Here is a 17,192-nt window from a genome sequence, read left to right on the forward strand (position 1 = left end):
TCGCTGTGGAGTGCCGGGCGCCGCATCGAGGACGTCCTGGGCCGCCGTCTTCGTCTCCTCGCCTGCGTTCGACGTCCAAGGGTCCCCAGGCGAGTCGCGGTGCACCACACATTCGGCCCTCGTTCCCACCTAACCCATCTTTTGATCATGGCGATTCGCGCACGGTCGTCGCTTCTTCACGTTGGGTTGCGCCGCACGGGGGTTCCGCCACATCAGGTGAGAATTAGTCTTTTGTGCGCACTCAGTGGTCGCAGTTGGCCCGTCGAGTTGTTGCCGTGGCCGTCGGGTCATCCACGGTCGTCGGTACCATTCAGGGCATTGATGTGCAGATCTTCGTTGACACCGGCGCCTCCGCCACCATTATTTCGGAATTGCTTTTTTAATATATTGCCGGCTCATTGCCGTCTGTTACGTTCCATCCCCGTTCCATATTTTGCGGCTAACGGGGGTTCGCTGAGGATTTTGGGACGGATTGCCGCGGAGATTTCCATCGGTGGCATTTCGCTGCGGGGGCCCGTCTTGGTTTCGGTTTCCCTGGCAGTGCCGTGTCTATTGGCGACAGACTTCCTCGGGAAGATGCCCCACAGGTATTTGGAGTTGCCTTCGGGACGGCGGATAGCATTCTTATCGTCACCTGGTAACACAGCCAAGGGCTGTGCATCGGTGCAGGCGCTTGTGACGGACACGGCTACGGTTCCCCCAGGGGGACAGATGCTCGTCCCCCTCCGGTTGCGCAAGCCACTTGATCGCGATGCCACCGAGGGGGATACCGTACTTTCACCCGCGAATTAAGCGGCCCGAGCGATGGCGCTTGTGGAGGCGCAGACGTTGGTGTCTCGGGACCGCCAGCCCTTTATTCAAGTTTTAAATGTTGGCTCGGACGCGTCTGCCATTCAGGCGGGTACGGTACTCGCTCACGCGTCGGTCGGGGTGGTTCGGGCAGACTGTGTTGCTGCTGTTGATGGGTCACGCAGTGGCGTGCACGCGTGGTCTTGCAATACTAAGTGGGCTGACGCCCTTTGCAATGAGAATCGGGACCTTTCCCATGGCCAGAGGTCCGCGTTGCTGGCTTTGCTGGTGGAATTTGGGGACGAGTTCAGTCACGGGAAATTTGATCTGGGTCGTACCACCCTTTTGAGCCACCACATTGATACCGGCGACTCCTCCCCTATTCGACAAAACCCCTACCGGCTGAGCCCCGCTGAGAAGGAACACGTACAAGTCGCTATTGACGAAATGTTGGCGGCCGATATTATATCCCCGTCCACGAGTCCCTGGAGTGCCCCAATAGTGCTTGTGAAAAAGCACGACGGGAGTCTGCGCTTTTGCGTGGACTTCCGCAAACTCAATAAAGTATCGGTGGCAGACGCTTATCCCCTGCCCTGTAGATATGACTCGTTGGACGCGTTGGCAGGGGCCAAATTCTTTTCTATGCTGGATCTCCTTTCGGGGTTCTGGCAGTTGCCTCTTGATGATTCCTCCAGGCCTAAGACGGCTTTTCGGACGCCGCAAGGCCTGTTTGAATTTAACAGACTTCCGATGGGCTTACACTTTACCCCGGCTACCTTCCAGAGGTTAATGGAATTGGTTTTGGCAGGACTCTTTACCTAGATGATGTAATTGTGTTCGGACTCACGTTTGAGGAGCACCTCGGGAGGTTGCGCGCTGTTTTTCTCAAAATGAGACGGGCTAATCTAAAATTCAAGCCCCAAAAGTGCCATCTGTTGCAAAAGTCGGTGCGGTACCTTGGACACATTGTGAGCGAATCGGGCATCGCGACTGATCCCGATAAAACTGCATGTCTGCGCACATGGCCCACCCGCACGTCTGTGGGTGAGGTCCACAGTTGTATCGGCTTCGCTTCGTATTATCGTCATTTTGTGCCTAAGTTCGCCACCATTGCCAAGCCTCTCCATGCTCTCACGGCGAAGGGGCAGAAATTTCACTGGAGTGTGGAGGAGGCCGCCTTGGTTGCACTCTGGGATGGGTTGGTGCGCGCCCCTCCCCTGCGGTACCCTGATTTCTCCCTACCCTTCATCCTGGACACCGATGTCAGCAATACGGGCATCGGTGCTGTATTGTCGCAGATGATTGGCAGCGTCGAGAGGGTGGTGGCGTACGGGAGCAGGGTGCTCTCGCCGGCCGAGAAGCGTTATTGTGTAAAGCGCAGGGAGCTGCTCGCCATTGTATTTTTTGTGCAGCAGTACCGGCCCTATAGTAATAGGTTTTTACCCTTTCAACTGGTACAAAAACTGACACCTTTATACAAGGCATCATGTTTGCAATAACCACAGCACAAGCAGTCAAAATGCAAACAAAAATAAACAACTCTGATAATGATAATGATATGCACTGTCCTTGAAGTTGATTGGTCCACACCCGGGACAGCTTTTCTTAGAGCCTAGTCTCCATTGGTGTTGGACCAGATGACACCAAAAGGCGTACAACTCAAAAACAGTGCACTATCAGAGTATTGAGAGCTCGGGGTAAGCATTTCCACTATGAGACATCTCCTTTACCAGTGCCAAAATATAGTAATAGCTTTTTACCCTTTCAACTGGTACAAATGTCTCATAGTACCGGCCCTATTTATATGGCAGTACTTTCGAGGTGCGCTCCAATCACGCCGCCCTCCCGTCCCTTGTGATGCCGCAGGCCGTCGGGAGGTTGCTACTGCCGTCCTCAAAGGACGGCGGGCTGCAGCGTTATAACTTCGTGGTACCCACATGCCTCAGAGGTAGGCTGGTCATCGCCGTTCATGAACGGCTAATGCACTTGGGACGGCACAAGACGCTTACTGCCCTGAAATTATATTATTTTTGGCCCGGCATGGCGGCGGATGTCGCGAATATCATCAAGGGTTGTGTGCAGTGTGCACGCCGGAAGCCGCCGCCTGTTAAATGCTGCCCACCCTTGTAATTTATTACAATGTCCCACTACGGCCCGGGGAAACAAATATTTGCTTGTGGGGGTCGAATATTTCTCACGGTGGCCTGCTGCTTATCCGCTCCCCAATCAGACAGCTGTCAGCATTGCTGAGGCGTTCCTGCATAGGTACGTGCTGGACAAGGGGCCCTGGAGCACCTCCTTACTGACCAAGGGACAAATTTTTCGGTCAGCCTGCTGAAGTAGGTGTGCAATCTTCTGGGCACCGAGAAGGTTCGCACCTCGCCCTACCACCCCCAAACGGATGGAATGGTGGAAAGGCTTAATCTGAGCCACCAGGTTGACGAGTCACAAAGATTGGGACCTACGCGTCCCGGGGGTGCTTGCGGCCTACAAAATGGCCCCCCATGTTTCCACGGGCTACTTGCCCTTCTTTCTTAGCCTAGCCCCCTACCCCCCCCCCCCATTGACATTCAGCTCAAGGTGAGTCCTTCTAAGGCCAAGGTGGCCATTCCCAATCCAATGCGATTCACCCATCATCGTGTCTCGGAAGCGCGCGAGACCTCCAGAGCACATTTGGCTGCTAAGCAGTGGGCCAACGAACGCTTGCGGGGCCGTCGGGTGTCAGGCAAACAGTGGGTCCCTGGGGACATGGCCTGGCTGCACTGCCCGCAGGTGCCGGTCGGGACGTTTCCAAAGTTATACAAACCTTGGCGTGGGCCGGTCGAGGTTGTGGTAGCCAACCGCCCCCAGTGTGTGAAAATACGGTTCGGTCGTCGGTCTTGGTTTGTTCACCCGTCGCGGCTTAAACCGTTCGTTCCACCCCGGCGCGTTCATTCATCCCCAATCCCCGAGGGCCGCGTGTCTGGTACGCCGGGCGAGCTGGGGGACGCGCCTGTTGAGGTACCCTCAGGGTGGCTCTGTGGTCCCGCCCGCAAGACTGGAACCCGTGATCCCCTCCATACCTTCAGGAGCTGCTCGTGTGGACGTCCCGCTCCAGGTGGTGCGGAGGTCGCCCCATGGACCTCCGCCAGCCCCGCCGTCCCCGCCGGAGGGGCCGCGGCTGCCCACCTGTGTTAACATTACCCCATCGCCCTCCGGCGTGCTTCGGCCCGCCTTCACCGAGGTGGGGCCCGGACACGCCGAGACCCATATAAGCAGCCTCCCCACTGGGTTCGGGGCTGCTCGTGTCAAGAAAGAAGATGCATCGTGAAGACGCCTCCTAAGAAGAGTCAAGCCTCCAATCAGTGTACCCGCCAGTAGCCCACCTGGCTGTAACTGAGAGTCCGTGTTAGCGAGTGATGGTGTGTATTAGTTAGAGCTGGTCGGTGGTTACCACCCTATGTTAAGTGTAACCTGTTGGTGTTAATAAATAGTGTTGCCTCCCAAGATGTTGTGTGTACCTATCTGAGCCCATTACAGGAGTATAGGTGCGAGCAAAGTGATGCATTGAGCGAGAGAAGCTGTTGGTCGCTATGCCCCACTACGATGCGTAACTCGCGTTCAGCACTTACCTGCACTTACCTGCACATGGCAATGTAATATTAAGAACTTAAAAAAAACTAGGGGTGGAAGGAAAACACGCAGGTCGACTCTTATGTTTTTCTTTTCTTTACCTATCTAGATCGTTTTCAGAAGCGACTGGTCACAATTGATAGCTCAACGCAGTGGCTTATGTGGAAATGTATAGTATCCAAATACTGTACTCTAAACGCATGTTGATTCTAAATGTGGAGGAAAAAACCAAAGGACCTATAGAAAAATCTACGCGACCACAGAGAGAACATGCAAACTCCAAATATACAGGAGTCAGGGTTGCGATCAAACCCACGACCTCCTCCATACCAGGCGAGGGAGTTAACATCTTGCCACCGCGTGCATCATAAACGCGCATGTCATGGCAGGTAAATTCTTCCATTGACACGGTGCCTCGCCTGTCAGTGTGAGGTTAAATTATTTTACCGCCGTTGGAATACATGCCGAGATGTTTTTCTCTGTGTTTTCTAGCTTTGTTCGTTCTGTGACAATGGACAAGTGGAAGGAAAAGGAGCTGCAGAAGATGCTTGTAGGAGGAAATTCCAAATTCCGCGAGTTCCTGGAAACGCAGCCGGACTTCAATCCCAGCTGGTCCCTGCAGGACAAATACAACAGCCGAGCTGCAGCACTCTACAGGGACAAGGCAAGGCCCTCGGCATCGCTCTGCCTACACTCACACAAACCACACTTTTACGGTTTCCCATTTCTTTATTATATGATTTTAGGCCACATCTCGTCTATTCTTTTTTTAAACAGTTCCATGACGGCATTTTGTAATCTCTGTAGGATATTGTCTCAGCTGTTTTTCCCAGCGCTGACGACTGCAGCGGTTACGTGCGTTGCAACCGTTGCTTGTGTTTGCGTTTTAGATTGCCGCTCTGGCAGAAGGTCGGGAGTGGACCATAGAAACATCACCCGCCAGAGACTGGCTCCCCGCCCAACCCAAACTGTTCCCATCAGCCACACTCAAGTACGTGCACCATTCCTAGTCTAAACACCACAGCCACTGAACCGGTTTCACGGTCATTCGCCTGCCCAGGTCGTGTCCTGCCATCGTAGAAATGACAACACAGAGCCAGCTCATGGTTGGTTTTGTGTCATTAAGGCACTCATGCCGGGAAAACTACAGCACATAGATCAGAATCAGAATCTTTATTTATCCTGGAGAAATCCGATGAGCGATGAAGCTCTATTTTTCACAGATGTTCATTAGGGGCGGCTCAGAAAGTTACAACAAAAAACAATGCATAATAACGATAGGAGTGCAAAGCTTAGGAAAGGTAAGCAAATTACAAATGTTTTATTAATATAACATATATAACTTCAAATTGCTTAAGTACACCAATTCCCAAGCTTAGCCATACATGTGTAGAGGTGTAATTGTGTAGATGTATGGGCACGGATGGGAAACAAACACAAGGAGCGTGGTTAGGGCTGTACACGGAGGAGGTGCTCGCACCGACGTCCGCACCTACATCCCCCACGGGCCCCTCCCGGGGGCCGAGTGCTATAAAAGGTGGTGAGCCAGAGGGCTCGAGGTCGAGTGTTAGCTTTAACCAGCGAAGAGTGAAGACCAGCTAGAATAGGCCCCGGAGCTCCCCTGGCTCGCTGTCCTTGTCAGGACCGACCAGGGCAAGCCGGTGGCATGGCCCCGAGAGCCCAGACTGACGTTCTTATAAGAGCCGGTCTGGAGACTCAGGGTGCCGGGATCCCAGCTTGACCAGGGCTGGGATAGGTAGCCTCCCCTAGCTCCGTAGTGGAGGACTCGGGCGTAGGTTAGCGGGGTTAGACGTGGTGTCTCCCTGATAGGCGAGTGAAGGGGACGATACCCCTTCAAGTGTTGTCTACCCGTTACTGTACACAAGTTGGTATTAATAAATAAGTGTGCCTCCGACCCCGTCGTCAAAGCCTCCTGAATACTTACTACATCTGAGGTCAGAAGTGTTCGTTCAACGATGGACACACGAGGGACGACGCGTACCAGGGAGTCGGAGATGGAGGACACCTCGGCTGAATCGGCACCAGAGATGGCCGAGGTCGGATCGGAGCAGCCGGGGCCGAGTACACCCGCACCGCTACGACAGGAAGGGAGGGATGCGTCGGCCGAGGGACTTCGGCTGGCTCACTCCCGCCTGGCGGAGTTGCTCTACGCATTGGAGGAGATCACGCGGCTGGGGGTTGGAGGGGTTGCGCGGGACGACGACGGCAGCCGACGCGCGGCGCCGTTTCCCGCCACCCCGACGCGGCTCGCGGTTAAATTTCCCGCCATCACTACAGTGGGAGCAGAGGGCGGGGCCGGCCCGCGTCAGGTGACTGCTGAGGGCCAAGCAGAAGCCGTGACATCATCAACGCCGGCCAGCACGTCAACAACGGTGCGACCGGTGATGCTATGCTCGCAGCCCGCCCACACTGTAACGTGTGCCGGGAACGACGGAGCGCGATCCACGACCACAGACGTCGCGTTACAGCAGTGACTGCCGCCTCTTAAAGAGTTCGTGGGCGCGGACGGTGACTGGGGTGGCTTCAAGAGACTGTTCCTTGCTCATCAGGAGATGGCGAACTGGACGGACTACGCGCGCTGCCAGCGATGCTGGACAACGACGCCCTGGCTACCCTCACCTCGGCGCCTAAGGAAAAGCGCGCCACGCTGCACTTGGCGCTGCAGCTACTGTCCGCTGTCTACGGGCCGCCTTCGGACTGCAGGCAGCTGTTCCACGATCGCCAGCGGGGCGCCACCGAATCGCCTCTGGCTTTCCGGACGGCTCTCCTGGCCCTGGCGAAGGCAGCTTTTCCGCGGATGGATGAGGAGGGAGTGGACGCTATGGTGGCGGAAAAGTTGTTGCTACTCGCGGATGATCTGGACGTCGCCGTCTTGGCTCAAGACGACACAGAGATGTCTTCCCTGCTGGTCGCGCGCCACATCCACGGGGGCTTGCGGTCCCTGCGTCGAAAGGCTGCCAAGGGGGTGGCCGGCCATGTCATGGCGGCTCCCGCCCTTCCATCGGTGGAGGTCTGCGGGGTGGAGCGGCGGGAGGAATGGAGATCTGCGGGACCACAGGCTCGGAATGGACCGAGCCGCCAGGAGCAGCCCAGGCCATCTGGGGCGCTCACACGCTGCTACAACTGTGGCCTTCAGGGCCACGTTGCTTCAGGATGCCGGGCTCCCCGTCAGCGCGGAGCGACACCTCGTCAGGACGCTGCGCCGTCTACACCCAAGCTCCAGCAGAGAAATACGGCGAGTCGTGGCACCTCACACGTTTGGCCTGTGCACACATCCGACACACACTCACGCGCTGAAACGAACAGGGCTCGCAAATCGACGGCCGTTGCGTCGGATTGTTCTCAAATGCGGCGAGCGCTCCAACCGGGCCAGTGGTCGGAGCTCGCCCATCGTGTCGTTGCAGCGTCGGCGGGGTCGTCGGTCGTGGTCGGTCATATTGATGGGGTAGAGGTGCGGATTTTAATTGACACAGGAGCATCGTCGACCATTATATCTGATTTGATTTATAACATCCTTCCCGTTCAAAGTCGTCCCTTGCTCCCCGTTGACGTGCCATGCTATGCTGCTAACGGGGGCTCGCTGGGCATCATTGGGCAAATCCGCGCCAAAATTTGCATTGGAGACATTAAATTATCCGGCCCTGTTTTGGTTTCCTCCTCGCTGGCAGTTCCGTGCCTGTTGGGGACGGATTTCTTGGCCAAAATGCCCATTCATATCTTGATCGACCAGGGGTGCATCGAGCTCCCGTCGGGCCGACGTGTAACATTTTTGTCTTCCCCCGCCACGGAGCGTCGGGCGTTTGCGACCGTGCAGGCGCTCGTGGAAAAAACAGTGCGCGTACCCCCGGGGGCTCAGATGCTCGTCCCTCTTAGGTTGCGTCGGCCGTTTGCTGAGGGGGTTGCGGATCGGGGGGTCTTGTTGGGACCATCTCGAGCCGGGGTCAATGGACCCGATTTGCTAGCGGCTCAGACCATGGTAAAAGGGGATGGGGACCCCTTCATTGCAGTCCTTAATGTGGGATCGCGAACGGCCGTGGTTCCACAAGGGACCGTGCTTGCACACGCAACGCCGGCACCCTATGAGGAACCACTCGTGGGTCAGGTTAGCACCGATCCTCCGTCGCGACCGCATTCGGACTGTGATGATGGATGGCTGGATGCGCTTTGCGCGGGATCAGTGGACCTGTCCGACTCACAGCGTGGGAAGCTGCGAGTTCTCCTGAAAGAGTTTGCCGACGTTTTTAGTCAACACAAATTTGATATTGGTTGTACTAAATTGCTGCGACACCATATTGACATGGGTGACAGCGCGCCAATCCGCCAAAATCCTTTTCGGTTGAGTCCCACCGAAAAGGATCATGTCAAATCGGCCGTTGATGACATGCTAGCCGCCGATATCATATCCCCTTCCAACAGCCCCTGGGGCGCACCGATCGTTTTGGTGAAAAAACACGACGGCTCACTGCGGTTTTGTGTCGACTTTCGGCGGTTGAACAAAATTTATGTGGCAGATGCGTACCCGCTTCCTCAAATGGATGAGTCGCTCGATGCCTTGGTGGGGGCGTGATTCTTTTCCACCCTGGATTTACTTTCTGGATTCTGGAAGCTTCCTCTGGATGACGAATCAAAACATAAGACTGCTTTCCATACACCGCACGGCCTCTTCCAATTTAACCGCTTGCCGATGGGCTTACATTCTGCGCCGGCAACTTTTCAGCGGTTAATGGAACTGGTCTTGGCGGGCTTGCATGGGATTCGTGTTTAATTTACTTGGACGATGTCATCGTCTTTAGCAAAACATTTGATGAACACCTCCAGAGGTTGCGTGCTGTTTTTCTCAAAATACGGGCTGCCAATTTGAAATTTAAACTGCAGAAGTGCCATTTGCTCCGCGAATCGGTGCGGTATTTGGGTCATATTGTTGGAGGCTCGGGGATATGCACTGATCCCGCCAAAACGAAATGCGTCAGCTCCTGGCCGACTCCCACCTCGGTGGGGGAGGTCAGGAGTTTCATTGGGTTCGCGTCGTACTACCGACGGTTTGTGGCTGACTTCGCTACGATCGCGAAACCCTTGCATGCCTTGACGTCCAAGGGTGTCAGGTTTCGTTGGGGGCCGGAGGAGGAGGCTGCTTTTCGCGCCCTCCGGGATGCCCTGGTGGGGGCTCCGCCGTTGAATTATCCCGATTTCTCACAACCCTTCTTGCTCGATACATACGCAAGTAACACGGGCATTGGGGGCGTGCTGTCCCAGCTCATTGGGGGCGTAGAGCATGTGGTAGCTTACGGTAGTCGGGTGTTGTCTCCGGCGGAACAACGGTACTGCGTTACCCGTCGGGAACTATTGGCGATTGTTTATTTCATTCAGCAGTACCGCCCGTATCTGTACGGTCGACGTTTCACCGTCCGTACAGATCATGCGGCTCTGCAGTACGCCCTGCGGGTTCAACAACCATCGGGGCAGTTGTCTCGATGGTTGGAGATTCTCCAAGACTACGACTTTGTCACCACATATCGTAAGGGCGTCCGCCACACGAACGCTGACGCTCTGTCACGGTTGCCACCCACTTCGGAGTGCGCTTGCCTCTTGGGTTCGGGGCGTTGTAGGCCCCCGAACGTGACCACGGATTCGGTCCTCGTGGCCGCCGCCGATGCGCCTTCAGCTTCGGGTCCTATCGAGCAAGAAGGGAGGGATTCCTTGCTGGGGTTGTCCGTTGCGGAGTGGGGACGCCTCCAAATGGAGGACACCTCCCTCCTCGCTCTGCGCCGTCGCATCGGGGGGGTTGGTCAGGGGGCGGCGAACGTTGACTCGTGGGGGTTGTTCCAGGGGCTTTTAATGCACTGGGACAGGAAATCCCGCCGCCAACGGCTCGTGGTGCCTGCAGCATTGAGGGGTAAGGTGGTGTGGGCTGCGCATGAGCGGCTCCTGCACTTGGGGACTCACAAAACCCTTGCCATGCTCCAGCTCGATTTCTTCTGGCCGGGCATGGCAAAGGACGTGGGGGATCTCCTGGGGTCGTGCACGCAATGTGCGCAGCGGAAGCCACCGGCGAGGGGGTCCAACCCTCCGCTGCAGTCCATAAAGGTTTCCCGGATTAACGAGCTCGTTGCTCTGGATATTCTCGGGCCATTTCCCGCTACACCCAGGGGAAATAGGTACTTGTTGACAGGGGTCGAATACTTCACGAGATGGACCATGGCCTGGCCCCTGGCCAACCAGTCGGCAGCAGCCGTCGCGGAGGCCTTTGTCCAGGGCTATGTCCTCGACAAGGGTGCTCCGGAACGGCTGCTGACTGACCAGGGTAAGAATTTTTCGGGGAAACTCCTCCGCGAGGTGTGCGACCTCTTGGGTACGGAGAAAATTCGGACCTCCCCATATCACCCACAAACTGACGGGATGGTGGAACGGCTGCATCGGACTATCACGTCCATGCTATCCCAGCAGGTATCGGAATCCCAGACAGATTGGGACCTTCACATTGCCGGTGTGTTACAAGCCTACAGGATGGCTCCCCATGCGGCCACGGGATTTTCACCTTTCTTTTTAATGTATGGCCACGAGGCTAACCCGCCTGTGACGACTCAGCTGAAGCTCTCGGCGCCTCAGGCGAAGTCTAAATTGTCCGAACACGTTAAATTTAACATCGGCAAATTAACTGAGGCGCGGGAAGCGGCCGTGCAAAATTCTGAACTCCGCCAGAAGGCGAACGAAAGGCTTAGGCTGGGGCGGGTACATGTGTTCAAATGGAAACCGGGGGACAGGGCATGGTTGCACTGTCCCCAGGTGCCACTGGCGACCTCGTCAAAGCTGGTACGGCCGTGGCGGGGGCCCGTGGAGGTCGTACAGGTCTTGCGGCCGCAATGTGTACGCGTCAAATGGGGGAGGTGTCGGTGGTACGTGCACCCCTCCAGGTTGAAACCGTTCATTGCGCCGCCCCGTGGTTCGCACACACACGCATGGCCAAACGTGTGAGGGGTCCGCCGACTCCCCGACTTCGCTGCTTTCGCCTAACCTGACATCGACTGTTCCATCTCCAGGTGCACCAGGAGTGACGGGTCCACGACCGCCAACCCCTCCCGGGGGGGTCGGGGGTCACTCAGCAGCGAAGCCAGACTCTCTCGCACCCGGACTGTCGACAACCGCCACTGAGCGTGCCGGAACGGGCCCTTGTGACGGGCCCACCGCGAGAACGCGCTCCAAAACGCGCAGACTTTTGTGAGGTCGGCCGTTGGGGGGCCCTTGCGGAAGGTGGGGGGAGGCGTCCGGGGTGCGTGTATATATGTTGGTTTTGCGGAATGGGGTATTTATTCGGGGGGGTGCGTCGGGTTATTTTTTTTCCTGTTTCCTGTTGTTGTTGTTGTGGTTGTTGTTGTTGTTCTTGTTAAAATTACGCGAGGCACACACGGGTTTGGGGGGTCATGCACCTTTATTGTGATTTTGTTGCAGCCGGGGACGGCTGCGGGCTGTACAGGGGGGGGTGATGTAGAGGTGTAATTGTGTAGATGTATGGGCACGGATGGGAAACAAACACAAGGGGCGTGGTTAGGGCTGTACACGGAGGAGGTGCTCGCACCTACATCCCCCACGGGCCCCTCCCGGGGGCCGAGTGCTATAAAAGGTGGTGAGCCAGAGGGCTCGAGGTAGAGTGTTAGCTTTAACCAGCTTAGAGTGAAGACTAGCTAGAATAGGCCCCGGAGCTCCCCTGGCTCGCTGTCCTTGTCAGGACCGACCAGGGCAAGCCGGTGGCGTGGCACCGAGAGCCCAGACTGACGTTCTTATAAGAGCCGGTCTGGAGACTCAGGGTGCCGGGATCCCAGCTTGACCCGGGCTGGGATAGGTAGCCTCCCCTAGCTCCGTAGTGGAGGACTCGGGCGTAGGTTAGCGGGGTTAGACGTGGTGTCTCCCTGATAGACGAGTGAAGGGGACGATACCCCTTCAAGTGTTGTGTGTACCCGTTACTGTACACAAGTTGGTATTAATAAATAAGTGTGCCTCCGACCCCGTCGTCAAAGCCTCCTGAATACTTACTACACATGTATCAGAATAAATGGGGACACTGCAGGAGGTAGTTGGTCGGCAGGTCGTTGTGTAAAGTGTGGTTATTCCCACCTCTTCCAAGATGTCCGACCAACGTGGAAGATTTGGCTGAATAGGGTCTAAGAGAGGCTCTATAGGGCTCCTCCTTTGGAGGCCCTTCCGCCAGCAGTGATGTGAGCAAGACATTGCAGGGCTGCATCATTACCTTTTTATAATGGGGAAAAAACACTGAAAACTGAAATTGCCCTCATCCTTCAATATAAACCATCTTCACAATGGGAACACGCCCAGGACTTATAAAATCCACTCGTTTGGGGTCAGGGAATTGGACTTTAACAAAGTAACTTGAAAATAAATGTCTGGCCCTTGAATATAGGTGCATGCGGAGAATGCTAGACGTTTCATAGATAACGTAATACAAGTAATAACCAAAATTTTCACAACAAAGTGTTGTATATTTAATAAGGAAGAGGAGATTGTGGTGGGTGGGACACATGTTTAGGAGTGGGTGGCAGGTTACCGAGACTGGCGCCGTGGTGGTGAGATGTTATTTTCCTTGCCTGGTATGGAGGAGGTTGTGGGTTCGATCCAGACCCCGACGCCTGCTGGATATTTGGAGTTTGCGTGTTCTCCCCGTGGTCGTGCAGATTTTTCTCCTTCGGTTTTTCCCTCCACATTTAGAATCAACATGCATTTAGAGTATCCGGCTGCGAGAAATGTCCACACGATAAGCCACGTCGTTGAGCTATCATTTGTGGCCAGGTCGCTTCTGAAAAAGAGCTATGAAGCTCAGTGGGCCTTACCTGGCAAAATAAATAAAAAAAGTTTTTATAGTTTAGTGTTTAGTTTAGACCAAGGGAAGCCCACCATCCCGGCGGTGTGATTTTGTTAGAGCGCAGTATTTGGTTACAACGGCTACGGGATTTGGCAGAAGGAACCGACGGTCAGGTGTGGAGGCATCTACATAATCGACCGTAATGGCCTGTTGACTGTAAAAAAAATCAAGCACTGAGCGAGTGGTAGAAATTGTACGTTCTATGGTGGGGATGAGTCCATCCACAGGAAAACCACTGTTGGCTTTCCCACAAAGTGATATTCATTTTATTGACCCCAGAGGGATGATGGGATGAGTCATCTCCCAACCAGGATTTGACAAAAAAAACCTGTCTCAACTATTGTGGGGATAGATTCCCTGCCCTGTGTATCCTGTTCCAATTCCCTTGGCAACTGATCTACAGGTCAGACTCGTGTACAGCTACTGGAATTCTGATTGGTTAGTCTACGTAACTACTTGGTACAGGGTTAAGATGAATGGATTGTGTGTAAATTGCATCGATCGTACTTTGCTGAAAATTACATCTAACCTTTTGGTTGAATGTGACTTTGTCGCAAATTTTAGAAGTCCACCGTTTATGCAGTCATCCCAGACAAACCCAGACAACGGCTTTGAAGAGTGGCTCAATGAAGATGGGACTTCCTTCCAAAAGTGAGTGAACTCTGCATGCTGCTTCTTGTGTACGTGCCACACAAATGCGCTGGTTGTTGTGAAACGCCGCAATGATCTGTGCGTATTCATCTTTCTTCGTGCCTTTACGGTCATCAACTCCCTGTTCACAAGCAAGGACCTTCATGATCAGGATTTAAAAACACACAAAGGTGTCCAGCATTGTATTTACCGAAGCTCTTGGCATTATCGAGACCATCACCTCAAAGAACTGACTATGCTGCCATATTTGTCATGTAGAGCACCATCTCAAAGATTTGAGAATGTGGCCATCTCGACAGGCAGCAGTGACACAAAGACACAACTGCAGACGGTTTCTTCCTCATTCGGAATCGTCAGTAAAGCACAGTCATAAATGTTCATTGCTGCCACGTGCCTTTGGTACCTTCACAATTGTGGGCAGGTTAGGCTGCAACGCTGCTGCACCTGAACCGTGAAAATATAAGATGGTGCCTTATCACCATTGTATTAATGCTAAAGACCCGTATTAGCACTCCCATTGAACGCTCCATCCTCCCAGTTCTTCACGGATAATGGGGAGATTTTAGAGAGGGTGGAAGAAGTCTTGTACTGGGCAGTGTGCAGATGGCCTCCAATTAGCACGTTTGGCTACGTACGGTACGAAAGAGGTTCAATATACAGTACATATGGCCTACTCATGTTTGGCAGCAGAGGTGTCACCCCGATCCAGTCGAGCGACATTGTTTTCATCGGCCGCATCCCACTGTGTAGCGCTGGCTGCCTGGCCTCCGCTGGGTTTGTGTGCTGCAGGGGCGCAGGCTATGGAGGACAGGGAAGCCGCTACGTGGGCTTCGGCAGTACCACGGTGACCGAGAAGAACACCGAGGAAGCGGCGAATAACAGTGTCTCTTCACTCCATTCGGTAAGTTACAAAATGACGAAGCAGACGATGTGCATCCTACGCATATCTGTCCCTCCACATAACAAGCAAAAGTATTTTTTTACACATCCCATCCGCGACAGCCATATGGGAGGTATGTACATTTAGTAGCGTGTGTGTAAATTGGAAAACAACACATCAATTGAAATTACAAATGTGCAATTAAAACCAAACTTTCTTCTGCGGGATTATAAAAACAAATTATTTGAAATAAAAGAAATGTAAATTATAACTTTCATTATTTAATTATACTGTATATCCTAAACTCATTGAATTATCAAACACTGACTGTTAAGAATAATTATGCCAAATTTTTTTTTATATATATATTTTAATTAAATAATGAAAACAACCCACTACTCGTCACATTCCACGCCATGCATCTGGTAAACGTGGAATTCCATCAAAAACAGCAAACGTCAGGACCTCCCTGCCACCTTTGTCTTCCAACGGTTCGGCACAAACATGCCAGCCATCAAATCCGTAGAGGGGTCTGGCCTCGGGATGACCCACGCAGGGGGAGCAAGGGAGTTAAGAGGGTCGCGAAAAGGGTTTATGACCTGACATTCAGGGGACGTCTGTTTTTCTGTTGTTGTTTCTCTCGCAATAGATGCGCAGAGGGGAGGGGTTCACGTTTTTGGGTTTTAAGCACAAACGCACATCACGCAGAGCAGTCTGGTTCGAGCCTTGCTTCAGCCTTACTCAGGCTTGCGGTGCCGTCGCGAACGCGCCGGGCACCGATATATCATGGGTGTTATGTCTCGCAAAGAGCAGTAACGATGGGTGTTTGAGAGTTGGGTTCAGCTTGAGTCGACAAGAGGATTGCTGAAAGTTATGCTATAGTTACCCTGATGTGTTGATATGCTCGCAAAGTCAAGAATTGCGACAAGTGGCCTTGTACTAAGCCTTCACAGTTGTTTAAGAGGTGCGAGTGAAACTGACGGAGATTTCAGTTATCATTCTCGAGCCAGCGAAGACACCCAACATCAACCCAACGTCAACCCATCAACGAACGAGAGCATCGTTCATCGCCAGAGCACTCCAAGCCGGTGAGCGCGCACAGCCGCGTCGTCCAGAGCCTCGGCCAACGCAAGGGCGTGTGTCCGTGTGAAGCTGGCAGCGATCAAGGAGAGAGCACGGAAAAAATGAGAGAGAGAGAGAGAGTGACGAGCGACAACAAGCAATCAACCTGGAGAAAAGGGCGGAAATTGCCAAGCATCGACCAAGCGAGCATCGCAGAGGACCAACAGCAGCGGATCAGCGACGAGAGCCATCGCGCATCGCCAGAGAGAACGGAGCAGTGGAAAGAGCCTGATCGGTCGCCCGTGAGGAAGAGGAGAGCGCCATCGAATGCGCCGTGTGTTTAATACACACACACATCGACCAGCATCCGCTGAGAACAGACAAGACGTCCAGCAGTGGCGGAGCTGCACGCTATCCGACGACGGAATCATCGCGCACCACGACGGCGAGCGTCGTGCCGACGCCACTCATCTAGCAGTGAAGAGAGAGAGCGCACGAGCATCACCACCCGGGCGTCACCGAGCGTCAAGCGACCGAGCGTCCTATCGACCCGTCATCCAACAGAGGAAAAAGCCTGATCGTCCGCCCGAGAGGAAGAGGAGAGCGCCATCGAATGCGCCGTGTGTTTAATACACACACACATCGACCAGCATCCGCTGAGAACAGACAAGACGTCCAGCAGTGGCGGAGCTGCACGCTATCCGACGACGGAATCATCGCGCACCACGACGGCGAACATCGTGCCAACGCCGCTCAATCCAGCTGCGGAGAGAGAAAGCCGGGAGACGGGCTCGCTGCGGCCACGCCCAAGCGAGAGGGAACCTCTCTGGCCGCTGGTTGTATACCCCTCCCCCACCCCACAAGGTCCGACACAGCGCCCTGCCTCTGCATAAAACAATAGTTATCAAGGGAACAATACAACGCACACGCAACACATACACGAAGAAGACTATTTCAAAAAGTTATCTTTGTGTTTCGAAAAGGGTTACCATTTCAAGGTGGTGCGTTCAATATCAACTGATTGTGCAAAGCAGTTGCTGCCGTCGAGTTACATGAATAAGAAGTGTTTTAGTCATTCATTTTCGTTAATTGCATAATCTTGCTCATGAATCTATTGACGTATGCTTTCGCCTTTGCATATTAGTGTCATATTTTTGTTTAGAATTAAAATTGCTAAACAAAAGCGTTTGAGTGTTTCTTTCCAAGTCCATGCAAAACTCTTATTTATAAGAACTGTATCCTGCGTTGAGATATGAATTTGGAGACCTAACATAATATAAACACACTAAGATAATCAATACATGT

At 53.8% G+C, this 17,192-nt stretch overlaps 1 protein-coding gene across 7 annotated transcripts in view; it reads left to right on the forward strand.

Moving 5' to 3' along the window:
• Window positions 1-17,192, forward strand: part of LOC144723397 (ADP-ribosylation factor GTPase-activating protein 1-like) — a 50,370-nt gene that overhangs the window by 6,543 nt on the left and 26,635 nt on the right. For 5 of the 7 annotated variants that reach the window (XM_078602142.1, XM_078602144.1, XM_078602145.1 and 2 more), the window contains 4 exons: window positions 4,894-5,065; window positions 5,292-5,392; window positions 13,859-13,945; window positions 14,696-14,846. In XM_078602142.1, coding sequence (XP_078458268.1) covers window positions 4,894-5,065; window positions 5,292-5,392; window positions 13,859-13,945; window positions 14,696-14,846 — 511 coding nt within the window. Of the gene's footprint in view, window positions 1-4,893; window positions 5,066-5,291; window positions 5,393-13,858; window positions 13,946-14,695; window positions 14,847-15,977; window positions 17,071-17,192 lie in introns of those variants that run through there. The other 2 variants (XM_078602147.1, XM_078602143.1) reach the window with 2 other exon arrangements.

The sequence above is a fragment of the Lampetra planeri genome, chromosome 17, assembly GCF_965212315.1.
Source record: "Lampetra planeri chromosome 17, kcLamPlan1.2.h2, whole genome shotgun sequence".
In the NCBI taxonomy this organism is placed as follows: Eukaryota; Metazoa; Chordata; class Hyperoartia; order Petromyzontiformes; family Petromyzontidae; genus Lampetra; species Lampetra planeri.